General features: G+C 41.3%; 5 protein-coding genes across 9 annotated transcripts in view; 4 read left to right on the forward strand and 1 right to left on the reverse strand.

The window, feature by feature from the left end:
* Positions 1-27,379, reverse strand: part of LOC112569649 — a 117,471-nt gene that overhangs the window by 73,988 nt on the left and 16,104 nt on the right. The window lies entirely within an intron of this gene.
* Positions 1-27,379, forward strand: part of LOC112569639 — a 57,970-nt gene that overhangs the window by 24,794 nt on the left and 5,797 nt on the right. The window lies entirely within an intron of this gene.
* On the forward strand, positions 3,062-26,811 carry LOC112569648. Its single transcript, XM_025247509.1, has 5 exons — positions 3,062-3,408; positions 3,606-3,955; positions 5,088-5,348; positions 26,232-26,305; positions 26,564-26,811. Exons 1-5 carry the CDS (start codon positions 3,149-3,151, stop codon positions 26,606-26,608), a joined length of 990 nt encoding a protein of 329 aa, XP_025103294.1. The 5' UTR covers positions 3,062-3,148; the 3' UTR covers positions 26,609-26,811.
* LOC112569645 lies at positions 9,906-12,256 on the forward strand. The gene is made up of 3 exons (XM_025247505.1): positions 9,906-10,271; positions 10,593-10,951; positions 11,126-12,256. The coding sequence occupies exons 1-3, from the start codon at positions 10,003-10,005 to the stop codon at positions 11,509-11,511; spliced, it is 1,014 nt and encodes a 337-aa protein (XP_025103290.1). The 5' UTR covers positions 9,906-10,002; the 3' UTR covers positions 11,512-12,256.
* LOC112569647 lies at positions 14,394-23,247 on the forward strand. The gene is made up of 4 exons (XM_025247507.1): positions 14,394-15,290; positions 18,343-18,555; positions 20,848-21,594; positions 21,820-23,247. Exons 2-4 carry the CDS (start codon positions 18,523-18,525, stop codon positions 22,027-22,029), a joined length of 990 nt encoding a protein of 329 aa, XP_025103292.1. The 5' UTR covers positions 14,394-15,290; positions 18,343-18,522; the 3' UTR covers positions 22,030-23,247.

Here is a 27,379-nt window from a genome sequence, read left to right on the forward strand (position 1 = left end):
ATTGCCACAGTGCCATGAGTTCTTGTTTCCTGATTTCCAATCCCGTGACTACTTCCTGCCTTCTGCCTTTGTCAGCCGCCGACAGATGATTAGTCCGGAGGTTCAGATCCTTCATCATGAAGCCACGAAGGGACTCTTCTTTAAGCTGGATAAAATTTCTAAACACAACGGAGAAGTGTTGGTCTGAATAAGCCGTTTTCAGTTTGGACTGCATCTGAATGAAGTTTCTTTAGGTGCCACAGCTACACAGCTGCTCCTACCCTCCAGAGATTTCCTAAACTACTGCCGTCCTCATTCAGATAAAATAAGTAAAAAATATTGAGCAGGCGTGAGAAACTCGCTGATCACTCACTGACACCAAATTTACTCAGAAAGTAGATAATCATCACACTGTAGGTTATGTCGTTGTGGTAAAGTGTTCGCATAAATGCTTGATGTCACTTTACATTATATCGTCTGGTTGTGACAGAACGAATAAAGTTTAAAAAACAATGAAGCTAAAGTAAAGGCAATCAAATGACAGGAGTCTTTAATAAAATGACGATGTTTTGTTACAGGTAGTGAACTTAGCAGATGCCCAGGCGTTGTGGCTGCAATGGGTTGAGACCGAGTTTCCTGACCTCGAGTCTCGCGCCTACTTCCTGCCTCCTGTCTACTTCAACCGAGTGCCCATGACTAGACAGTCAGTAGCTGGTCAGGATGTTCTGGTCCTTGAGTCAGCACCTGGACAGCCTGGACAGGTGATGGCTTCATCATCTTCTGCTCAGGTTCTCAGTCCTCAGCCTCCCCGAGTTCAGGACAGTGATGTCAAAGACGATGCCGCCGTGGAGCGGGTCCTCAAGTGTCTGCAGAAAATTTCAGAACAAAATAAAGAAATTTTTGTAGGACTTAGTCAGCTGAAGTTCGAACAATGTTTAGGTGAACCTTGTTACTCAGCCGTGGCTGCCCAGCTACCCGTTGCCGACAGTCTTCCGTCATCATTTCCAAAAAATTGGAAACGAGGAGACTTTGATGTGCTTCTTATTCACCGACATTACGGGTTTGTCGTCTGTGAAGTGAAAGCCTTTGGTGACAATATTAAAGAACTCAACATGTCACAGCAGGATATAGATAACAACATTAGAAAGAAACTAAAACAGGCCGTCTCACAGGTGGACAAGTCGGAGGCCATGTTGTCTCACCTGGTGTCCGACATCGCTCCCGGTCTGCGCATCACTAAGACCATCGCTTTCCCCAACCTCACGGCTCGTCAACTTCAACAGGCCATCTCCGGCGACACCCAAATGTCTCAAGTAGGAATCTATCTCACATCATCAAAGTATTAGATGTGGTCTACATTTTACTTTCTAGCAGAGCATATGAGATTGCAATCTTGTTGTTATTAAGTTTTTACAAAATGTATAGTCGCAATGCACAAGCGTCAGCTATGGAATAATTGTAGCTTAAAAAAAGATGATTTAGCTTAAACACACGATCTATCAAGGAATACGCTTTGTTTTCACGTGGATGTTTACAGGACCTGTGTCAGTGTCTGGGAACATCAGACCCCGTCGACATCACTGGTCTGTGTCTGTGCTCTGATCAGTTATCTGACCCCAAGACATCGTGTGACGTCAGTAGTCACGTGCTGAGGGAACTCGGACACTGGTGGCAGCGACGTGTGGCTGGGGCTGGACCTGACCCTCACATGACTTTTGACCTCTACAAGACTTTGGTTGCCCGGTAAGTAGCAGAAGTGTAGGGGGATATGATAACACAAGTGTTACTATTCTTTGTTTAAATAGCTGTTGTAGTTAAAACACGTATTATGATGAGATAACGGCGCTGGTCATTTTACTGTTTCAACTGCTAACCACTCACCGCCTACTTCACTCTCTGCCGTGGGAAATGCTATCAAGTACAACTTGATAGAACAGCACATACACCATCAGCACGATTTGTTATAAAAATATAAATGATTGTGACAGGACTGACAGTCGGACACAAGGGTTGTAGAATGTTTTGAGAGCATTCATTATGAGACAACCCTTCGTTAAAGTCGTCAGGGCCCTCGATTAGAGCAGAAAAGTAATAAAAATTGGATCCTCCTTTAAAACGGCAGCTGGTGCTCCTCAGGTACGTTACCTGTTGCCTCAGATGTTTAATGTTTTCTTGGTGAACATCTTGTGATAAGCACTTCCTGATCATTGCTCCCCGTCTCCTGACATCATCATTTACCTTTGACATAGATATCATCTGAGAGCCAGAGATAATCAGTCGTCCCGTGACCTAGAGTTGGGGGGGATGACAAGGATAGACTAGCAGCTGACAGGGCCGCCACTCTTGTCTAATGTGGAAGATGGTCAGCAGGTCCTGTACAGAATGACCAGTCTAGTCTTTGACTGTCGTAAGTCAGTTCTTCCTTCGGCCCCCGCGGCGTCGACCACCTTCCAAGGTGCCTGGAAGGCTGGCGTGTCATGCTGGGTCACGTGACCAAAGGCCAGCTTACGGCGCTAGACTATTGAAGCCACAGTAAACTGGTAGAAAAAGGAGATAAAGCAGCATTGGCGGACTTGGATAGACGCAACAATATCTATCTTTCTAGAAATAGCTGTGTATGTCCCACACAGGACTAAAAGGTGAGCCTTGTGAGCTGCCCTTCCCTCTCCTTGCTTATTTTACCTCTCGTATATAAAGAATTGTCATTGTCTCGTTTACAACGACCATGCTAGTTGTCATCAACTTACACAAATGAACTGATGAGTGAAAGGGTGAAAGGACAGTCCTCCGATTGAAGATCTTGCCAGTTGCTTTGTCTCATTAAAGAGATTATTTGACTATTACATCTTAGAAATATTAAATTTAAAGGTTTTATATCATTTTAAGTCTTTATGTTCATCTGTGCAGTATGTAAACGTGTAAATTACATTTCTGTAAACCATTACTTTGTATCAGGTTCTGTGGTCCGGCGACAACCGTTACTGTACCATGCACATGTCCTCCACGTGTGAGTGTCAAGATCCTGGGTCAGGCCGTGTCACATACAGGAGAGTGCTACACTGCTGTAATAACACTCTTCCCGGAGCAAGTTCACCTGCTACACACGGCGCCTCCCACACTCTTTGTCACCGGACCGCCCGGTACAGGTAAAACTGTGGTGCTGCTGCTGATGGCCATACAGTGGCTGCGATGTGGTCACCACGTCTACATTGTCAGTACTTGGTGGGGGAGTCGTGCATCGAGCATCATGTTGTACCATCTGCTCCTTTTTATTGAGAAAAGGCAACTTCTGTCACAGAAGACATCGAATCAGCTTCACTTCCTGCAGTATGATGTCAGACATGAAGAGGAGGCAGAGAAGGCCGTCAACGAGTTGTTACAGGCAACAATACGTGGGGTGGCCTATGTCATCGCCGATGAAGTGAATGGGTAAGTTATTGATAGTGTGACACAATGAAACACCAAATAGAGGCTGTCACCTCATAATTACTACATCGGATGTTTACAGAGAATGTTGTATATACGCATCCAGAGCAATAGATCAGCTTACAAACATACCAAGACCAAAACAATCAATAACAGTCAACACGTTCCTTTTATCTCGGGGTGACTCATGTTTGTGACAGGGACTTCAAGAATTTTGGTGAAAGGTTGGTAACGAAAATTTCTGATGTACATGTCTGGGCTTCAAGTTGTTACCATGGAGACGCACCCGCTGGGTGGCGAATGGAATATTTAACCAGACCCCTCCGCTCTCCACCGGCCGTCGTCAGGGAAGTCGAGCAGAGCAAAATAATAAAGGATAAATATGTCCTGGGGTACAGTAAGCGTCGTGTACCCGACCACACAGACGGCCCGCCAGTTACACGACTGTATCACGGAGGTCAAGGTCACTCAGGTGACTGGCCAATCAACTGTGTCACGTGCGGTCTTGAGGTGGCCAGAGTCCTACACAGTCTCCGTGTTGGTGTCACGGGTAAGTGTTAACACATTATTTTTAAAAGTTTACAGGTGACGTAAGGCGCAGCGTGAATGTTAAATTTAAAACAATTATATATTTAATTGCTTTATTGATTAAGCCATCGGCACGTTTTAAGTATGAGTACAGTAAAACTAGTGAAAGAATGTACATAATTATAGATTGCATTTTAAGCAAATTGTTATCATCACGACAGCATCCGCTTTAAGAAAAGTCACACAGCTCGTTTATACAGTTACAGAAGATAAACCAACTAACATGTAGTAAATAAACTGAAAATTCAAGTGCAAAGATAACACACACATACATAAATTTAAGAAATTATCTCTTCGGTCCCATGCTATGAAGATCTACACAACTAAATCATGGGTGAGCACATTTTCTTTTTGCAAGGTCTCTCATAATATTTTTAGAAGCACATAGCTTACTTGCAAATCAGAATACATATGGTAGATAAATAGAAAGTGTATTTCTTTTTTTCATCCTGACAAAAAGAACATTTTGTAGCCTTTTTTTGTGATGATAAAAGCTGAGCTTATGGAGTACAAATCTTAAACACCTGGCCTAAATTTTATTCGCTTGCTTATCATTAAAAGAAAGCTCAATATGAAGAATAAAACTCTTAATACACTAGCCTATAGCGAATGTAGACCCATGCCCTCACGTTAATTGATATGTTAGATTATATCGCTTACTATCTCCACATACTTCAGATGCCACTTGAACGCTTTCCAAAATAAATAAATAAATAAATAAATAAAATAGATAAAAATGCCTATGAAACTACCTTTAATTTACACCATGATAATAATGTTGCACGGGTGTACCACGGGATGACTACACTGAACAAAGAATTCGATATGGGAACATAAAGATGTAGCCAACACCTTTAGATATGATTCAATTAGATTGATAGATTAAGTTTTAATGAAGAAAATAAGGAAGCAATCAAGAGTGACAAACAGATAAAAAGTATCTGAGGTGTGTTTGTGCAATCTACCTCCTACTGGCATTCACAGCACTTAAACTAATCACATGTATGTATGTGTGTGCCTGTGTGTACTGGTATTTGTTAATGCGTTTGTGCATGTGTGTGCTCGTGTCTGTGTGTGTTTTAATGTAACGACAGATACTGTCGTCATCTCCGGTGGCACAACACCTGCCTGCCTGCAGTGGCGAGACGTGCTGGTGTTGTATGGAGGTAACACTAGACAAATCTCGGGTTTATCTGTGATGAGGGGTCTGAGAGAAGCGGGTATCCCAGTCTGGGTGATGGAGGATGAGGACATTGAGGACGTGGCTACAGCCCGCAGTGACGTGGTGTGGATAACAAATGTAGAGCGTGTTCTCGGTCTGGAGAGAAAAGTCATCGTCCACTTGGTGACGGAAGGTGACGTTGATTTCTATGACCGACTTCAACTGATGTCCCGATGTATGTCACAACTGTTGATTGTGTTTCCCTCGTTACGTCACAGTGTTACAGGTGCTCAAGCCCTTCCTGTCGAGGCTACAGGTAAATCGCACGCTGTCTGTTCTTTCTGTTACAATATTACTTGATACATTCTTTAGTTTTCTTTACTTTCAGTGGTGTTGTGTGTTGTTGTAAATCATTTTAAGGCTTTCCTTTACTACTATGTTATGTTAATATTATGAGGCGCTTACGTCTACTCGGTAGTGATGTTACTTAAGATGAGAAAAATATGGTGATTGTTACACGCTTTACATATATTGGACTATAGAATACTGTCTTTAATTGACAAGAACGTAAAGGGTGTGTTTACAGCTTCCACTCAACGGAACCCATAAATTCAGTGGTGAAATAATTATTTAAATATTTAGTATAGAAATGGGTAATGTTTGATCAAATTATGAATATCTCTAGAAAATGAATGTCATTTTCAACAAAAGAGAATTAAGTAAATAATGACCAAAAGACGTGTGTTGAAATAGAGTCTGGCTCCGTCTCATGTACTACACAAGGTATAAAGACAAGCAGCAGCTCTGTCTCTTCTCCCCAGCTGAAGGTAAGTGTGTATCTAATCTTTTAGGTGACAAACGTTTCTTACCAAGAAACATGAAAAAGCAGTTCAAAAAATGAAACTATCCTTTGACTTTGCAAATGTCTTTTTCATAGTAAAGCAGACGATTTCACAAAGTACACAAGTTTTCAAAACAGTTGTTTTCTATTTCTATAGAATGTCTGTTTAGGTAGGTCAGTGAGTCGTAAAACAGTCACATTAGCTTTTGTGTTGTCTTTAATCTTGGCAGATAGAAAAAATTATATTGTTGTGATTAGACAAATTTTACTGCAACAGGAACCCGTTTCTTCAAAAGTTCAGTCACTATGGCTACAGTGGGATGAGTTCTTGTTTCCTGATCTCCAAACTCGTGCCTACTTCCTGCCTCCTGCCTACGTCAGCAACCGACAGATGATTGGTCAGGAGGTTCAGATCCTTCATGATGAAGCCACGAAGGAACTGTTCTTTAAGCTGGATAAAATGTCTAAACATAACGGAGAAGTGTTGGTCGGAATAAGCCGCCTTAAGTTTGGACTGCATCTTAATGAAGTTTCTTTAGCTGCCACAGCTACACAGCTGCTCCTACCCTCCAGACTTCCTGACCTTCTGCCTCGGGACTCCAATCAGGGGGACACGGACGTGCTTCTTATTTCCAGATATTATGGGGTAGTTGTTTGTGAGGTGAAGACTATTGGTGACAACAAACAAGGGCAGAGAATATCAGAGGGAGAGATGGACAGTGAAATCAGAAAGAAGCTGCTAGAGGCCGCACTACAGCTGGACGAGGACGAGGCCATGTTGTCAGACCTAGTGAGAGACATCGCCCCCGGTCTGCCCATCATTAAAACCATCGTGTTCCCTAACATCACAACTAGACAGGTGCAGCAGGCTATATCTGGTGACACCCAGCTAACCCAGGTATGATCCTCTCAGCTTCATCGTCAAACAAAATAGAAAATAGTCTGCATGAGCACAGTTCAAGCCTCTGCACGTTCTAAGAGCTTTTCACACGTTTGAAATGTTTACAAGGTTTACACGTGTAATATAGCTTTGCAGCACCTTTCTCCTCATACGTAGCAATGCCATACGTAAATACATAGTTGGATTGCTGTCTGTCTGCCAAGACCAACGCTTAGCCTCTTGCGAAGTTCTCCGCTGTTAGTCTCAGCGAGCCTAAACAAAGAATTTGACTAAACCGGAAGCTTTTTCGTCTCGTGCCTCGTTTTAGCAGTTAACTGGAAAAAATAATCTGCCAGCATTCCAATAATACAAGTTGGTGGTAAATGCCTTGCCAGGTGTCGCCATCTCGGCAGAGGATTACGGGTACTAATCAATGTGACAGGGAATATTGATGAAGAGATATTTTTGGTAACCAATGCGTCTACCTTAGTAATATTAGTCGAGGAAGCGGAGAGAGAGAAGGAGGAGGAAGAAGAAAGCAAGAAACAAAACAAAAACAAAAAAAAAGAGGAAAGAAGAAACATATGTGGGTAAAGGAGTGAGTGCTTAAGCGTACAAGGGTAGTTCTTCCGTAATGGTTTTAACATAAAACACCAGTCCAAAAATCATATTGAATCAGTGATTTTAATCTTCATTCATGAGATGTGTTAAGTTTTGAAGTTGCGCATGATACAGTACAGCATGATATTCTTTTACAGACATTGAGTCAGTGTCTGGGATCAGAAAACCCCTCCAACATCTGTGGTCTTTGCCTGTGCTCCGATCATTTGTCTAGCCCCATGACTCCATGGGACGACAGCAGCAACGTGAGGATACTCAGATATTGGTGGCGGCGACGAGTGGCTGGGCTTGGGGTTAACGGTCAAATGACGTGTGACGTGTACAAGGCACTGGTAGCCAGGTAAGTTCTAGAATCACAAACTACAATCAAAATATTGTCTCAATTTTAAAATAGAAATGAATGAACTGTGCGCTGATAACTTCATGTGTCGTGAAGGAGGTAGAAAATTCTTACGCCTGTGTTTTTGCTATATCATCCTCATCTCCACACCCTACTGTGTCTTGTTTGACCTTCGGAATGGAGAGTTTCTCATAATGTTGTGTAAAAGAAGATGTATTTACTGGGACAGGCTACCCGTCAATTTGTCAGCATTGGCTTTGGTGACTAACCTGTTCCAACATTCACCTAAACCTAACAGTAAACTTAAGGCTAGCCAAAGCCCCCAAATAATCGTAATCATAGATACTAATCTAACAGCTAAAAACACTCTTACACACACATTAAGCTGTTTGAAGTATTACATTCTCACTGGACAGTGTGCAGTGAAAACTTGAAAGTCCATGTGCGAAGGCCATGAAAGAGAAACACCATAATCTTAGTCCGTCAGAGCTCTGATAAGTCATGTGACCTCACGCAGCCTCTCGTTACCACGATGAATCACTTTCATGATTTATGTTTACACACAAGTTTTAAGATACAGAGGGCGGCAACTGATCTTGTTTCATGTGAAGTATGATGACAACCATCAGTACGACTTATAAAGACCAATCTAAAACCACAGACAGCACTTATTGACAAATTTTATTTGTAGATTGTAAACAATCTAGGCCTTCCAGCAGCGCTTAATCTTGTGAAAACATCTTTACAGCACACTGACTGCTCTTTAGACATCACACCCTCAAACAGATTAGACATAGCCTACAAGACAGGGGTTCTGCTAAGGCTAAATTCTTTGGGGTCTCAGGGACCCCTTCTTCAGATTTTTAAGGGGTCCCTGTTCTTCGCCCAAATTTGAATGGGACCCTATTGACGAAAATTGAAGGGGTCCTCCGAACTTTTAATGCGTACTGTACGCAATTTTTCTCGTAAGCAGAAGCCCTGCAAGATACTGTCACTCATAAATAAAATTACTCAATAAAATTTGGAGATCAAGTTCCTTTGAGTTCCGTCCCATATCAGAATATAAAGAAATGAAAAGCCTGATAAACTAGCTAGACTGACAGGAAAAAACAAAAATACAAACCGTTAAGTCACCTCCATAAACTTATCTGTTTCACCACGAGAGTTAAGAATGGACATAAAACCAGTAAGTAAATGAGGGTGGCAAGATAAATAAATGAAGGCAAAGATACTAGCATACTGATTGATCTTCAATCTTTTCACACTTTGATGTTCTTTAAAGTCAAACATGTGTGACCAAATCAAAACAGCAAGAATGAGGCTTAAGGGAGAATAGCTAACTAGATATAAAAATTCTCCTTCATGTTCATGTGGAAGTAGACTTACCACCCTCATGTGCTGCTGGATGTAATGAAAACAAACCAGAAAGGGAAGAACTAAAACATTTCTCAGGCAAATATAGCCTGGAACTAAACCTTAGCAACTGCCTCAACCCACCGGGAGAACTCTGACACAATACACTTTCATTAGTAGCAGTCAAGCTCGTGAATTAAAGGGTCGCACACCTGTCTGTTTCTCTGCCTCTGTTCGAGTTTGTTAGAGAAAATCCTTGTCACACCCTATCGTCACCACTCAGTTACCCTTGTATGCAATTGAAGATTGAAAACAGTTTTAACGTCTCTCTCGTAAATGATTCGATTTTGCTTTTGATTACAAGTATATATTTGTTTACGCTAACTAAAAGGACAAACAAGGTTTTCTTTAATTATTCAAATACCAACGACAAATAATGAATTTGTGCAAAGTAAAAAGAACAGCCGAGAAGTAAAAACATATTAATTTTGCAGTACAGACATATCTTACTACATATCCATGGCTGTTTGAACAAATCTGATTAAATATTATCATTTTTTCAAACCATCTTAATTAATTGTTTTATAAATTCATTCAGGCTGTCTGGTCCGGCGACAACAGTGACTGTGCCATGTACAAGTCCTCCACGTGTGAGTGTCAAGACCCTGGGTCAAGCCGTGTGGTGGACAGGAGAGTGCTACACTGCTGTAATAACACTCTTCCCGGAGCAAGTTCACCTGCTACACACGGCGCCTCCCACACTCTTTGTCACCGGACCGCCCAGTACAGGTAAAACTGTGGTGCTGCTGCTGATGGCCATAGAGTGGCTGCGGTGTGGTCACGACGTCTACATTGTCAGTACATGGATGGGGAGTCGTGCAGCGTGCATCATGTTGCATTACCTGTTGCTGCAGACGGTAAACACACAACAGTCAGCAGGTGTATCACACGGTCAGCTTCACCTCATGCAGTATGATCTTGATGACAGTGAAGACGTGGAGAAGGCCGTCAACGACTTGTCACAGGAGGCTATAGGAAGGTCGTTGTACGTCATCGCTGATGAAGTAGGGAGTGAGTTGAGGTGAGTTGTACAGCGTCTGATGTGATGATAGACACACTGGTTGATGCTGTTCAAACATATTAGCTTACAAATATTTGGTGCTTAACATGTGATGTTTCCTCAACAGTTGAGACACCTGATGGAGCTGTTGTGTGGTCAAAATAGATTTGCTTTAAAGCATCGGCTGTTACATAGATTGTGTTACAACACGTGACATTATTGTGACATCACTTACTTGATGACATCATTGGTAACGATATTAAACATGATACACAAACAGAATCACTCGATCATTCATGACAGTACACAGTGTAATGCGTGTAGTTACATTCTATGTTACAGAATCAACAACTTTGGGACTTTCTGTAACAAGCTGCTGACACAAGTTCCTAGTCTCCATCTTTGGGCGGCAAGTTGTTTCCCTGAACACAGACCCGCCGGTTGGGAAGTTAAATATTTATCCACACCCCTGCGCTCTCCACCTGTCGTCGTCACGGAAGTCGAGCAGGACCTGAGGATCACTAGATTCCGTGATGTCGACCCGAACAGTCAGCAAGGTGTGCCCGACCACACAGACAGCCCGTCAGTCACACGACTGTATCACCGAGGTCTGGGTCACTCAGGTCGCTGGCCAGGTGACTGTGTCACGTGCGGTCGTGAGGTGGCCAGCTTCCTACACAGACTCAGTGTTGGTGTTACGGGTAGGTGTGGGTATTGTGTAGTCTAATGCTGTTTACAGTTACAGTTTACAGTGACAGTGATAAGTAACAAACAGGTGAGAAAGAGTCTAGTAAATAAGACAGTGTGTTAGTCACGTGAGTCTCTCAGTTTACTTTATCACGTCATGATGCTATTGTTTATATCAATGTTGACAGAGACCAGCACAACAACATCTACAACATTGACCTCTACCATCGGCAGCTCCCCACCACCCTGTCTGCAGTGGAGAGATGTGCTGGTGTTTTCCTGGCGTGACGTAAATGATCAGTCGGGTGTGGTCACAGGACTAAACAAAGCGGGTATCCCAGCGCGGGTGATGAAGGATGATGACATCGAGGACGTGGCCACCGCCCACAGTGACGTGGTGTGGGTGACAAATGCACGTGTTTATGGTCTGAAGAGAAAAGTTGTCGTCTATCTGCAGTACTTTGATTTTGATTCAATGAGATTTACGGAGTTTTATCAAGGCAGCGATTGCTCCTCGCGACTTGACCTCGTGCCCCGCAGTACTTCACAACTTGTGATTGTCTCCCTTTACTAACAGCCGCCTGAAGGTGACTGTCACTGACACACCTTTTACCTGTTGTAATCGTGTGTCTGTCTGGCATCAACACTTGTCTTCAGTGTTTCTCCTCGTATACTTTCAGTCTATCACCACGTCATGCAATGACGTTCTCACAATATACTTAGAAATAAATTATTTAAAATAAAATTTTCATCAAGTTTGTCTGTTGCAGACGTATGTGCGGTAATGTGTCATGTGTGTGCGTGTGTCTATGTTAATGTGTCATCATATCCGTGCATGTGTCAGTCTACAAGTGTGATATCTGTGTCAATGATGTAAATGACTAGATCGCTGGGTACGCATATACCCTACTAGTTGGCTGAAGTAACAAAGGATGATAAGATCACAGTAAAGAACTCTGTGTGAGATGAAATTTAAAAAAAATTGTTGCAATGTTTGTTTTTGTTTTTACTTTTCATTAAACTGCCCCTTTATCTGGTCGACAAGTTTGCAGTCAGCCATCCTGAAAGCCATTTATCCATGTTATAAGGATATACTAAGCAATCACTCAGACAAAGCATGAAGTAATCGCCATTTGTTATTGTTATCATTATAATGATAATTCTTGTGATCATCTTCAGCAACAGGAAAGCATCATACATTCTCTTTATATCTAGTCACTGTACTCGAAAATATATTGTTTTGAGAAGATGGGATGTTCCTTTTGTAGCTGGGACTTTTTCTTATTTTGTGACTGTAGCATTAAAGTTTACTCCCTAAATTCGTATCATCGTGTTATAATATACAACTTTGCCTGACTGTGCAGAGAGGTGTATAATATTGTGCAGTGTGGTAAAGCCATGTAATTTGATCGCTTATCTCTCTTTCCTCACTCCTTCCTGCTACTTGGGATGAGGGGAAGGGGAGCGGGGACGTGTGCATGGATGGCTGTGTGCTGCACTGTTCACATTTATGACCCAAGTGTTTACGGCAATATCGAGGTGAAACCTAAAATCAGTCTTTACAGGTCCTTGACCTGACAGACATATGATAGTTCCCTCTCAAAGAGGCCTAAGCTTTCTTCCTTTGGGGAAGTTTGTTGCCAACAGTGTATACGTGTATGGCCAGCAATCAAATTATGTACTAACAAATGTTACAAAAAGACTAATTAGTACTGCAAGAGAGAAAGACGGATTTGAAGAATATGACTTTTACAATGACATCTCTAAATCATTATCATACAGTTTAACACTAGCGCGTGATCTGTCTCTCACTCACACATACACACGCGCGGAAAGAGATTTATAAAATAATATGAAATCGTATTGAAGTTATGGGGACAAAATACTGATAACCTGGCTAGTTATTAACAGAATGGGATACACCATTACAAACCGATATATCCTAATAGAACGTACAGTCATTGAATGTCGACGATGATGTTGGTGACAGAGTTAATTGATGATGATGATTATGATGATGTAGTTTTATAACGTACATAAGATAAAATGCATAATGGATGATTATTAAAAGGCATGACTCTGGTCGGGGAATATGTTGACAGAGAGGTGAATATAACCTTTCATGTTGCTATCAGATAAAAGGTTGGGCTGAGTTGGCCTAAGCCCTTATGATTGGAATACATCGCTGGGTACATATGCACCCTGCTGGCTTGCCGAAGTCTTAAAGGATGAAGAGAACACGATGTGTGACAAGAAATTTAAAACATTGCCGCTTCATGGTCAGTGCATTTTAAAGAGATTTTTTAAATGTTTATTTTGCCCCTTTTTGCGGTCAATCATCCCGAAAACATTTACTTTGTGTCATGAGGATAACATACACTAAGCAATCACTCAGACAAAGCACGACATCATCGCTGTTATCGTTATCATGCACTCTCATGATGATGCTCGTGATCACCTTGAACATTAACAACGAGAATTACTTTAAGTATTTTTTCAAACTCTGGCTTGTTTGTTCCTACTTCAACGCGTGCTAGTCAGTACACAAAGTGTTGACAAAATTACAGAAGGAGTAATTAGCATTGCCAGAGAGAAAGACAGATTGAGAGCTCGAACATTTTTTAAAACTGACATCTGGCTGTCACTGAATGATTACCACAGTTGGATGAACACATACACACACACATGACAAAATGACGATTATAATGCAGAATGAAATGAATCTTTCTTTTCTGTCGACTCAAGTGAACATAAAGACGAAGACAGGAAGGAGTAAATTAAGTGGCATTTTATTCAATATTTTTTAAAACAACGCATGATATTATAAGTAGGGTCAAGGGAAGTTTCAGCACAAGCTGTTTAGGAGATCCTCTGTAATTTAATTTACAAAAATAGTCACAGACCAAGTTGTATAATATTCTAAATGTACAGGAAGGAGCAGGGACGATAATTAAACACCGCAAACAGCACAAAAAAGTCTCAGCTGTTATACATCTCAGTATGTCATACTAAAGTTTAGTTTATTCATTTTTGTTTCATCCTATCAAGCACAGACACCCCTCCCACCCCAATACTGACATCAGTTCACTCAGTCTTGCCAGGGATGTAGTCTCAAAAATCAAGCGATTGTCCCTTCATGATAATTATAAATAAAGGGATATGTGTTGTGCATTATAAAGACACACTACTCTTCTGATTGGCTGAGGGATGCACGTCAAGCTAATAAATTAGAGAATGACATATATTGTACCTTTAGCAAATCGTTTATATACCCCTACAAAACGGACGAACGCGCAGCAAATTTAAATGGAAAATGTTGAACGCTGCTCATAACATTTTTAACTTCCAACTTCCGTGTTGAACAAGTGCAGTGTGAGGTCTGCCGCGATCACGTCACATGGGATTATATACACAGGTGCACGTGACTCGGTAACTAGTAACACTGTCCATACAATACCAGGTAGACACGTCTGCATGTAAAGTTCGCGAGAGAAAGAGATATGAAGAGGGTGGGTGGAAGGATGGGTGGTGGGGAGAGGCCTAGGCCCAGGGGCTTACGCCAAGCTAGTACAGGACATGTGCACCCTGCTTTTAAATCCGTTAAAATGGATTTGTAGAAGGTAAAATTAAGGAAAACGTCACACTATAATCAAAATAAGAAACAAAAATAATACATAGCTAGACAGAACCCAGTTGTTATATAGCTATTGTATTTATAGGTGTTATCTATTGTCACCTTATTTGCTTGACAATGACATTATTTGGAATGTAAGATGGCTCGCAAGATCAGTTCTTGATCACACTGTGGAGACAACATTATGAATGTTTGGTTTAGACAGCCTGTGTTGTGTTGTTGTCGTTGTATGCCAACAAACCGTACTAGTCTGTCCACATAAACAATTACATAGCTTTGCCTAAACATTGACAATCTGCACACTAACCATCTGGTCATAAAAGTGTAACATTTTTCTAATCAGAAACATATCCCGCCATTGTGCAAGGAATTGCCACAATTTATCATCCATGACTCATTAGAGATTTTCCCGCTGAGAGAAACTTGTGACGAGATGGTGGATGTGATTGGGCGTCGGGTGTGTCTGTAGGCTGTGCACCCCAGAATCGCCATATCGCCCACCCGTACTCCATCGTCTGCTTTTACAGGCCACGTGTCTTCGTCCGTTATTACCGTTCATTGACTTCTCCATACCAGGCCTTCCTTACCTACAGCCAGTCACAACATTTAGTTCAGCTCAGCATCCGGATATCTGGTCAGGACTTCTACATCCAGAGGAGACTTTCACCTTCCCCGACCCGGTCAAAGGAGAAATCACCACACAAATGAAGAATACATAGGTAAGACAAAACATTCTTTTTCATTCCTCCATTTTGTTGATATTTCCTCCTGTCAACAGCCCTGAATGAAACTGTCGGCCATCTCATGACAACCACACACAGATCGCTCGTCTCGCGCACTTTTCCACCTCCTTCTCCATTTTCTCTCCCTTTCATAGCCAAAATATACCTGCAGGTGTGTGACAATGGTGACATATTATTTCTGTCTAAACACAAGAACACACGAGCCTTAACGCTTTGCGAGAACTGAATGATGTTGTAGGTTCAGACACAAGCTGCAACACCCTGGGGTGACCAGTGTGGCGTTGTCTCTTCATGGCGAGAGAAGCAACAAGATTGTTGATTCTAGTTAATTACACAGATGTGCTACATAATTATTATGTACACAATAATTACAAGACAAGATTGCGTGGTTTTTCAGTTTAATATTAGATTTACAATGTTCATCTGTTACGATGCTCTTAGGGTTTTTCAGTCAAACAACACGAGCAATGACAGCAGGGTGCAGGTTATGTAACAGCTATAATGTAAAACTCTTGCCACCAACATGATCCTACAGGAGAAATAAAGTTCAACAATCACACGCCAGTTACTACAGCTTGTTTGGAAATTGTAGGGCACTGAACTTTACTTGGTTTACCTTTCTTTGTCAAGTCTCTGACAGGTAAGTGTGGGATATATCCACAAACTAAACCCACAAGTCTCCGGGATGCTCTTGAGTGATGCTTGGTTTTTTGGGGACAAACATTCCTCATATTTTGCAATTTAGAGTCTTCTCGACTCATTTCTCCCTGTCACTCTTGTGGACCATGCAGGTACTATTTGTGCTATCACCTGCTAAGAAACAGTCATATCCCCAGCATGATCTTATAAAGTTTTCAGAATTAGTTGTTTCTTAGAAAAGGTATATATGAAACTTCTATTTCCGTAAATAATCAAACACATTTTTGCATTTCATATGGTTCCCAAGGTCGTTACAGTTAAAAGAACAAATATCAACAAATTTCTTGTTATCCATTATAGTATATAAGAAGCTAAATTGTACAACTGTACAAAAATTAGCAAAACACCTCAAAATATACAATAATGCAATAAAAATTTGGACAATTTGACATCTAATACAGTAAAATAGTGCCTAGGCATATGGTCGAGCAAGTTTTCGCTTAGTTTAATACCAGATGGGGAGGTTATCTGTAAGTGAAACATTAGATAAGAGATAATATCAGGGATGTTGCAATGATTCTTATACAGTGGTACCTCGACATACGAGTTTAATTCGTTCCGTAACCTTGCTCGTATGTCAAATTGCTCGTATCTCAAAACAATTTTCCCCCATTGAAATTAATTGAAATGCTATTAATCCGTTCCAGCTCCCAAAACACCATCTCAGTTGTTTTTGTTAAGTGTTATTGAATAAAAAAAATGTATTTACAAGAAGAAACATTTATTTATAAATAACAAATACATATTCTATAAAAACAATAAAAGAAAAAGTGAAGTGCTTACGGAAGCGCTTAATTTTCGTCAGTGGTCTTCGCTTTTTTCGTCACGCTTTGCTCATTTTCACCTGCAGAACGTTTAAAAAACCGTCCAAAGAGGTTTGTTTCTTCCTCCCTTTCAGGATATTGCGGAAATGAGTTAGGCAAGTTTCGTTGAACAACTCCGATGCACGACCTTTATCAACTCCTTCTGTTTAAGCACAGTACATATCATTGATCGTACCTCCTCGCCAAGTCAATTACTCGCACACCTTGCTCATGTCATGATTTCACACTTTAATTCAATAGACATCATCTTCTTCTTCGGACCTATGGTTATAAAAATAAATGTGATAATGTTTTGTACATGTACAAAAAGCAAAAAGCAAAAAGCGCGAACCCAACTTATCAAAAATGCTTCGAAAACGAGGGAAACAAGCACACAGACTGAGGTCTAGTCTGAGGCGGGAGAAACTGTTAGACGCTGCACACGACCCCAACATCCGCCCCGCATGCTGGGGTCGTGTGCAGCGGTGTAGTGTGCGATTCCTCGTATCTCAAATCTTGCTCTCATCTCGAAGCAAAATATCGCTCGCTCGGCGGCTCGTATCTCCAAACACTCGTATGTTAGGGCACTCGTATGTCGAGGTACCACTGTATATAACTTTACTGGATCTTATAATATCGTATAATATTTACTAATATCAGGGATGTTGCAATTATTCTTATATATAACTTTACTGGATCTTTTCAATGTCCCAAAATCTCTACAAGATTATGTTGAAATAAAGAGAAAGATATTAAATTATATTGCGTGTACATAAGTGGAGCTGGAGATTTCAGTGCTAGAAGTAAGAGAGAAAATGAGGATAGCAGAGTTATTGGGGTTAAGAATAGAAACACATATTTATAGCCCACACACACATACACACAACTCACACTCGCTGACAATACACACTTGCACTTACGAACCATTCAGAAAGGTTTCGCCGCTTCTGCATAAATCGCTCTGTCTCTTGAATAAGACGGTTTATTATGAATAATCTGTTATGGAGTATTTGGAAGGCACTTCCGTCCCGGTTGTTGAATAAGTCTTGTCACTCTGTTGCTTGTGAAGAGGGGTAATATCAAAATGGTGAGTACATCCTTTCGGTGAAAAATTGTCTTATAAGGGGTAAAAAGTTTACATTCGAAACATATCCATACAATACACTATACACATTTAAATTATTGAAATCCGAATGCCTCGTCTTCTTCACTATCACCTTGAGAGATCCATTCACTGTCATTTCACTCATGTCACTCTGACTGCTAGCTCTACGCCGAGACATGTCACACGACTTTTGACACCGCCCCTTGTGTAGGCCTCGGCCTTGACCTTTAGTTGATCTTGCCGTACCCGGTTGTTTCAATCTGATAGATCTCTTCTTCTATTCAGTCAGTTCGGGCTGGTGGTGCTGTCTCTTTCTTGTAAAGTTCTGTGCTGGCTTGTCGTTGTTGAGATCAGACGTACAAAAATGTTATACGTTAGTATATACCACATACTAAGCAGCTGGTGGTTACAAATGTTGCAGTGCTAATATGTGAAGCTGCTGCATTCAAAGGTTTCATGAGAAGACGTGGATGAAGTGTTGTGGAGGTGCTGGTGTTCAGCAGAGGGCACAGACAATCGCTGTCATGTTTTAGCGAGAACACTGGCTACAGACACTGCCTCCCACTGATGTGATGCTATTAAAGGGAGACCACTGTCAGCAATGTCCAGTCAACCGCCATCTGCTACACAACAGGTGAGACAAGGTGATCTGTAACGGACAGTTAGGACCTTGACTGCTGATGTAAGAGTAGAGAAAGGGTCACAGGAAAAGTAACAGCTTAAGGCCAAGGTTACTTGTTATTAACCCCAAAGAATATATGTTCACAGAATTTCTATGAACATAGGGCATGATACTTTATGTTCTGATTTTAACTGTCTATGTTGCACAGATATAGATGAACAGAACTTCATTTCATGTTCAGATTTCCTAGGCATACTGCTCTTCAAGAGAAATATATATACTTTTACATTTTTATACAAATCTTATTATGCTTAAGTTCAAGTTGCTGCTCAGTAGCAGTAGTAAGACAAAAATGTGTAAAACTATTCTCTACATTTTAAATTCATTAAAAATACAAAACAGTGTTATATTACTATATGTAAGTTTGTAAATACACTATGTGTTTTGCATGTTTAGTAAAATTTACAAGAGTGATTACCAATCCCAGTAATACGGGGCGACGGCCAAAGCATTAATTTGCTCATTTGTTCTCTATCTCTAGCTCTTTATCTTATTTCTAAGTTCACAGTAATTCAGTTTAATTATGGAAGAGGCTTGATGGACAAATATATGATACACCCAGGTTCCAATTTAGTATAATTGTGTGCTCTATGTATTACACATGTTGCAACATATATTGATGTAAGACCTTAGAAATATACAAAGTCATTGTGATGTCACCCTCCTGTTAAAAACCGATGGCCTAAACCAGTGATGCCCAACCTTTTTCGGCCTGCGGGCCATATCCATTTCCGACACGCGTGTCACGGGCCGCTTCACCGCAAAAATACAAAAAAGAAAAAAAATAGGGCAGATACCATTTTTTTTTATTAGAAACAAGTTGTAATTAATGGTAAATTAATTATGTAGTAATTAGTGGGATATTTGAAGTTGTTTTCCCGAAACCAACTTCTGAATGTCCGGCTGCTTCATGGAGACACCAAGTCGGAATATCGAATCGAAATGTTCGTCAATAGAAAAAAAAGATTGAGAGACACCCCTACGTAGGGATAAATACTTTTTCTTCCCTTTTTTTCGTTTTTTTTTTTTTTTAATAGATTTTTTCTTAATACTAACATGTCGATTTCCTCCACTGTGGGCAGAAGTTTTTCGGGCCGGATGGGACCGCGTGGCGGGCCGGATATGGCCCGCGGGCCGTAGGTTGGGCATCCCTGGCCTAAACAATAAAATATTCGATTTGATTTCAAGCTGATGCCCCTCTTAACATTTGAATAGATCCAGCACATCACCCAACGACGGGCACATAAAGATAACATAATAAACAAAACTGGACAGAAATGTATACAGGTAGTCGTGGATTTACGACCTTTGTAACTTAAGACTGTTCAACTTTACGACCACAACTATGACTGGTATGACTGGATATGACTGGCAAGTGAGCAAAGTACTAGTGAGTTTCCGCGGTGGTCGTACGAAGTTCCACTAAAATTAAAAAAACAATTAAAGACAAAGTTTTTAAAGATGACTATAACATGAGTATCCAGCATTATCTACTTCGATAATTTAGCATGAACGACACGATCAGAGCGAGCGACGACCTGTCATTCAAAAGCAGTCGTAAGTCGACGACTACATGTACTCCTTAAATTTAACAGTCATTTATGTCTCTATATTACAATTATCAAATAAAAAAAATACAGTCCCAAATCTTACACAAAAATATTCAAAAAATCTAAACTGAGGCATTCCCCTAAACAAGGTTTTACATAAATAATGTACACTACTTATAAGTCTGGTAAGGACTTTAAACACAGACCTGGAGAAAACTGTCAGGTTCTCTCCCCGTTTAAGTCAGAAACATACAGCAGGAAGCAAAAATTGCCCTTTTATCTTAATCATGATTTTCACCATTTATATGAGTAAAGCCCCTCAGTGACGCCGGTACATCCAAGGAAAGGCGGTCGTCATGAGCCACTCACACCCACACTTTTGTCACGTACTCGCACGCACAACACTTGCCATGCACCCATGGTTCCCGTCCTCATTCAAATAAAATAAGAAAAAAAATATATAGAGCAAGTGTGAGAAACTCACTGGTCACTCACTGACACCAAATTTACTCAGAAAACAGGTAACCATCACACCTTAGGTTCTGTCACTGTAGTAAGGTGTCTACATATATACTTCCTTTACATTATATCGCCTGGTTGTGACAAAACGAATAAAGTTTAAAAAACGATAAAGCTAAAATAAAGCCAACCAAATGACAGTAGTCTTTAATAAAATGACAATGTTTTGTTACAGGTAGTGAACTTAGCAGAAGCCCAGGCGTTGTGGCGGCAATGGGTTGAGGCTGAGATTCCTGACCTCGAGTCTCGCGCCTACTTCCTGCCTCCTGTCTACGTCAACCGAGTGCCCATGACAAGACAGTCGGTAGCTGGTCAGGATGTTCTGGTCCTTGGGTCAGCACCTGGACAGGCTGGTCAGTCTAACAAACAGGCAATGGCTTCATCATCTGCTGCTCAGGCTCTCGGTCATCAGCCTCCTCGAGTTCAGGACAGTGATGTCAGAGACGATGCCGCCTTGGAGCTGGTCCTCAAGTGTCTGCAGAAAATATCTGAACAAAATAAAGAAGTTTTGGTAGGATTAAGTCAGCTGAAGTACGAACAATGTTTAGGTGAACCTTGTTACTCATCCGTGGCTGCCCAGCTACCCGTAGCCGACAGTCTTCCGTCATCATTTCCAAGAAATTGGAAACAAGGAGACTTTGATGTGCTTCTTATTCACCGACATTACGGGTTTGTCGTCTGTGAAGTGAAAGCCTTTGGTGACAATATACATGAACTTAGCATGCCACAGCAGGATATAGACAACAACATTAGAAAGAAACTAAAACAGGCCGTGTCACAGCTGGACAAGGCGGAGGCCATGTTGTCTCACCTGGTGTCCGACATCGCTCCCGGTCTGCGCATCACTAAGACTATCGCTTTCCCCAACCTCACGGCTCGTCAACTTCAACAGGCCATCTCCGGCGACACCAAATTGTCTCAAGTAGAAATCTATCTCACATCATCAAAGTATTAAATGTGGTCTACATTTTACTTTCTAACAGAGCATATGACAGTGCAATGTCGTTGTTATTAAGTTTATACAAAGTGTATCATTTGCAAAGCGCAAGCGTCAGCTACGGAATCACTTTTAGCATAAAAAAGATGGTTTAGCTTAAACACTCGATTTATCAAGGAATACGCTTTATTTTCACGTGGGTGTTTCCAGAGCCTGTGTCGGTGTCTGGGAACATCAGACCCCGTCGACATCATTGGTCTGTGTCTGTGCTCTGATCAGTTGTCTGACCCCAAGACATCGTGTGACGTCAGTAGTCACGTGCTGAGCGAACTCGGACACTGGTGGCAGCGACGTGTGGCTGGGGCTGGACCTGACTCTCACATGACTTTTGACCTGTACAAGACTTTGGTTGCCCGGTAAGTAGTAGAAGTGTAGGGGGATGTGATAACACAAGTGTTACTATTCTTTGTTTAAATAGCTGTTGTAGTGAAAACACGTATTATGATGAGATGACGCTGGTCATTTTACTTTTCAACTGCTAACCACTCACCGCCTACTTCACTGTCTGCCTTGGGAAATGCTATCAAGCAAGTACAATTGATAGAACAGCACATACACCACCAGCACGATTTGTTATAAAAACACACATGACTGTGACAGGACTGACAGTCGGACATGAGTGTTGTAGAAACACTCTGGGCGGATACCTGCGGTAACCAGAGCAGTGTCTTAATTTCTAACCCTGTACTAAATGAGTAAATAGATAAGGGAGGCAACACTGGAATCTTTAGGACTTGTTTCTCCGTTGATTACTTCCCATTACAGCCTGAAAAGTTCAACCAATTAGGTATTTTCTCTTGTGCTCCTTGGTTGCCTCAGTTGTTGAATGTTTTCTTGGTGAACATCTTGTGATAAGCACTTCCTGATCATTACTCCCCGTCTCCTGACATCATTTACAATCATACCTTTGACATAAATATCATCTGATGGCTGAGAGCCAGAGATAATCAGTCGTCCCGTGACCTAGGGTTGGGGGGATGAAAAGGATAGACTAGCAGCTGACAGGGCCGCTGGGCCGCGCATGTCTATTGTGGGAGATGGTCTGCAGGTCCTGTACAGAATGACCAGTCTAGTATTTGACTGTCGTAAGTCAGTTCTTCTTCTGACCACCGCGGCGTCTACCACCTTCCAAGGTACCTTAAAGGACAGCGTTTCGTACTGGATCACGTGACCAAAGACCAGCTTACGATGCTAGACCGTTGAAGCCACAGTAAACTGGTAAAAAAAAAAGGGTTAAAGCAGCATTGGTGGAATGGGATAGGCGCTACAATATCTATCTTTCTAGAAATAGCTATGTATATCCCACAGGCCTAAAAGGTGAGCCGTGTGAGCTGCTCTTCCCTCTCCTTGCTTATTTTACCTCTCGTAAATAAAGATTTGTCATTGTCTCCTTTACAACGACCATGCTAGTTGTCATCAACTTACACAAATCAACGGATGGGTGAAATAACGAAAGGACAGTCCTCTAATTGAAGATCTTGCTAGGTGCTTCGTCTCAGTCAAGATATTGTTTAACTATTATATATCAGAAATATTAAATTTAAAGGTGTTTATTTCATTATACTTCTTTATATTCATCTGTGCCGTATGTAAACGTGTAAATTGCATTTCTGTAAACCATTACTTTATATCAGGTTCTGTGGTCCGGCGACAACAGTGAGTGTGCCGTGCACATGTCCTCCACGTGTGAGTGTCAAGACCCTGGGTCAGGCCGTGTGGTGTACAGGAGAGTGCTACACTGCTGTAATAACACTCTTCCCGGAGCAAGTTCACCTGCTACACACGGCGCCTCCCGTACTCTTTGTCACCGGACCGCCCGGTACAGGTAAAACTGTGGTGCTGCTGCTGATGGCCATAGAGTGGCTGCGATGTGGTCACGACGTCTACATTGTCAGTACTTGGTGGGGGAGTCGTGCAGCGAGCTTCATGTTGTATCATCTGCTCCTTTTTATTAAGAAAAGGCAACTTCTGTCACAGAAGACATCGACTCAACTTCACTTCCTGCAGTATGATGTCAAACATGAAGAGAAGGCAGAGAAGGCCGTCAACGAGTTGTTACAGGCAACAATACGTGGGGTGGCCTATATCATCGCCGATGAAGTGAATGGGTAAGTTATTTATAGTGCGACACAATGAGACACCAAATAGAGGCTATCATCTCATAATTACTAGATCCGATGTTTACAGAGAATGTTGTATATACGCATCCAGAGCAATATATCAGCTTACAAACATACCAAGACCAAATCAATCAAAAACAGTCGACACGTACCCTTTATCTCTGCGTGACTCATGTTTGTGACAGGGACTTCAGGTATTTTGGTGAAAGGTTGGTAACGCAAATTCCTGATGTACATGTCTGGGCGGCAAGTTGTTACCATGTAGACGCACCCTACGGGTGGCCAATGGAATATTTAACCAGACCCCTCCGCTCTCCACCGGTCGTCGTCAGGGAAGTCGAGCAGAGCAAAATAATAGTGGATAAATATGTCGTGCGGTACAGTAAGCGTTGTGCACCCGACCACACAGACGGCCCGCCAGTCACACAACTGTATCACGGAGGTCAGGGTCACTCAGGTGACTGGCCAATCAACTGTGTCACGTGCGGTCTTGAGGTGGCCAGAGTTCTACACAGTCTTCGTGTTGGTGTTACGGGTAGGTGTTAACACATTAATTAAAAAAAGTGTACAGGTGACGTTAGGTGCAGCGTAAATGTTAAATGAAAAAAAAAATTATTAATTTAATTGCTTTATTGATTAAGCCATCGGTTCGTTTTAAGTATGAGTACAGTAAAACTATTGAAAGTATCTACATAATTATAGATTGCATAGTAAGCAAAGTGTTATCATCATGACAGCATCAGCTTTAAGAAAAGTCACACAGCTCGTTTATACAGTTACAGAAGATATACCAAGTAACATGTAGTAAATAAACTGAAAATACAAGTGCAAAGATAACACACAAATACATAAATTTAAGAAATTATTTCTTCGGTCCCATGCTATGAAGATCTACACAACTAAAACTTTTGGGGGGAGGGGTGGTGGGAAAATTTTCTGTCTGCATATAGCTTACTCGCAAATCAGAATGCATATGGCAGATAAATAGAAAGTGTATTTCGTTTTTTCATCCTGACAAAAAGAACATTTTGTAGCCCTTTTTTGTCATGATAAAAGCGGAGCTTCTGGAGTACAAATCTTAAACACCTGGCCTAATTCTTATTAGAGCATAGTTCGCTTGCTTATCACCAAAAGAAAGCTCGAGATGACGAATCAAACTCTTAATTGACTAGCCTATAGGGAATGTAGACCCATGCCTCACGTTAATTGATATTATAGATTATATCGCTTACTATCTCCACATACTTCAGATGCCACGTGGACGCTTAACAAAAAATTAAAAAAATAAAATAGATAAAAATGGTTATGAAACGTCCTTTAATTTAAACTATGATAACAATGTTGCACCGGTGTACCTGAACAAAAGGATATGGTATGGAAACATAAAGATGTAGCCAACACCTTTACATATGATTCAATTAGATTGATAGATACAGTTTTAATGAAGAAAATAAGGAAGCAATCAAGAGTGACAAACAGATAGAAAGTATCTGAGGTGTGTTTGTGCAATCTACCTCCTACTGGCATTCACAGCATTTAAACTAATCACATGTATGTGTGCCTGTGTGTACTGGTATTTGTTAATACGTGTGTGCATGTGTGTGCGCGTGTCTGTGCGTGTTTTAATGTAACGGCAGATACTGTCGTCATCTCGGTGGACAACACCTGCCTGCCTGCAGTGGCGAGACGTGCTGGTGTTTGTATGGAGGTAAACACTAGACAAGTCTCGGGTTTATCTGTGTGACGGGTCTGAGAGAAAGCGAGGTATCCCAGTGTGGGTGATGGAGGATGAGGACGTTGATGACGTGGTACAGCCGCAGTGACGTGGTGTGGATAAATGTAGAGCGTGTTCTCGGTCTGGAGAGAAAAGTATCGTCCACTTGGTGACGGAAGGTGACGTTGATTTCTATGACCGACTTCAACTGATGTCCCGATGTATGTCACAACTTTTGATTGTGTCTCCCTCGTTACGTCACACAGTTACAAATGCTCAAGCCCTTCCTGTCGAGGCTACTGGTAAATGGCACGCAGTCTGTTCTTTCTGTTGCAGTATTACTTGATACATTCTTTAGTTTTCTTTACTTTCAGTGGTGTTGTGTGCTGTTGTAAATCGTTTTTTAAGGCTTTACTACTATGTTATGCTCATATTATAAGGCGCTTATGTCTACTGGGTAGTGATGTTACTCAAGATGAGAAAAATATGGTGATTTTTACACGCTTTACAAGTATTGGACTATAGAATACTGTCTCTAATTGACAAGAACATAAACTGTGTGTTTCCACAGAATAGAACCCATAAATTCAGTGGTGAAATAATTATTTAAATATTTAGTGTACAAATGCGTAAAATTTTATCAGATTTTGCGTACTATAGAAAAGGTACGGTATTTTCAACAAAAAAGAATTAATTAAAAAATAACTAAGTCACTTGTGTTGAAATAGAGTCTGGCTCCGTCTCATGTACTGCACAAGGTACAAAGACAAGCAGCAGCCCTCTCTCTTCTCCCCAGCTGAAGGTAAATGTGCATCTTCTCTTCTAGGCGACAAACGTTTCTTACCAAGAAACTTGAAAAAGCACTTTAAAAAATGAAACTATCCCTTGACTGTTCATTGTCTTTTTCATAGTAAAGGATCGATCACAAGTTTTCAAAACAGTTTGTTTTTCCTATGAATGTCTGTTTAGTTAGGTCAGTCAGTCGTAAAACAGTCACATTAGCTTTAAATTTTGGCAGATATAATTATATTGTTTGATTAGACAAAATTTACTGCAACAGGAACCGTTTCTTCAAAAGTTCAGTCATATTGCTACAGTGGGATGAGTTCTTGTTTCTGATCTCAATCCGTGCCTACTTCCTGCCTCCTGCTACTTCAGCCACAACAGATGATTGATCAGGTTTCAGAGCCTTCATCATGAAGCACGAAAGGCTGTTATTGAAGCTGGATAAAATGTCTAAATACAACGGAGAGTGTTGGTCGGAAATAAGCCGCTTAAGTTTGGACTGCATCTTAATGAAGTTTCTTTAGCTGCACAGCTACACAGCTGCTCCTACCTCAAGACTTCTGACCTTTCTGCCTCGGAATCCAATCAGGGGACACTGACTTGCTTCTTATTTCAGATATTATGGGGTAGTTGTTTGTGAAGTGAAGGCTATTGGTGACAACAAACAAGGGCAGAGAATATCAGTGGGAAAGATGGGGCAGTGAAATCAGAAAGAAGCTGCAAGAGGCCGCACTAACAGCTGGACGAGGACGAGGCCATGTTGTCAGACTAGTGAGAGACATCGCCCGGTCTTCCATCATTAAAACCATCGTGTTCCTAACATCAAGCTAGACAGGTGCAGCAGGCTATATCTGGTGACACCCAGCTAACCCAGGTATGATCCTCTCAGCTTCATCGTCAAACAAAATAGAAAATAATCTGCATGAACACGTTCTAAGAGCTTTTCTCACGTTGAAATGTTGACAAGGTTTACATGTGTAATATACCTTTGCAGCACCCTTCTCCTCAAATCTCATACGTAGCAATTCCATACGTAAACGCATTGTCTGTCTGCCAAGACCAACGCTTAGCCTCTTCCGAAGTTATACGC

The sequence above is a fragment of the Pomacea canaliculata genome, linkage group LG7, assembly GCF_003073045.1.
Source record: "Pomacea canaliculata isolate SZHN2017 linkage group LG7, ASM307304v1, whole genome shotgun sequence".
Classification (NCBI taxonomy): domain Eukaryota; kingdom Metazoa; phylum Mollusca; class Gastropoda; order Architaenioglossa; family Ampullariidae; genus Pomacea; species Pomacea canaliculata.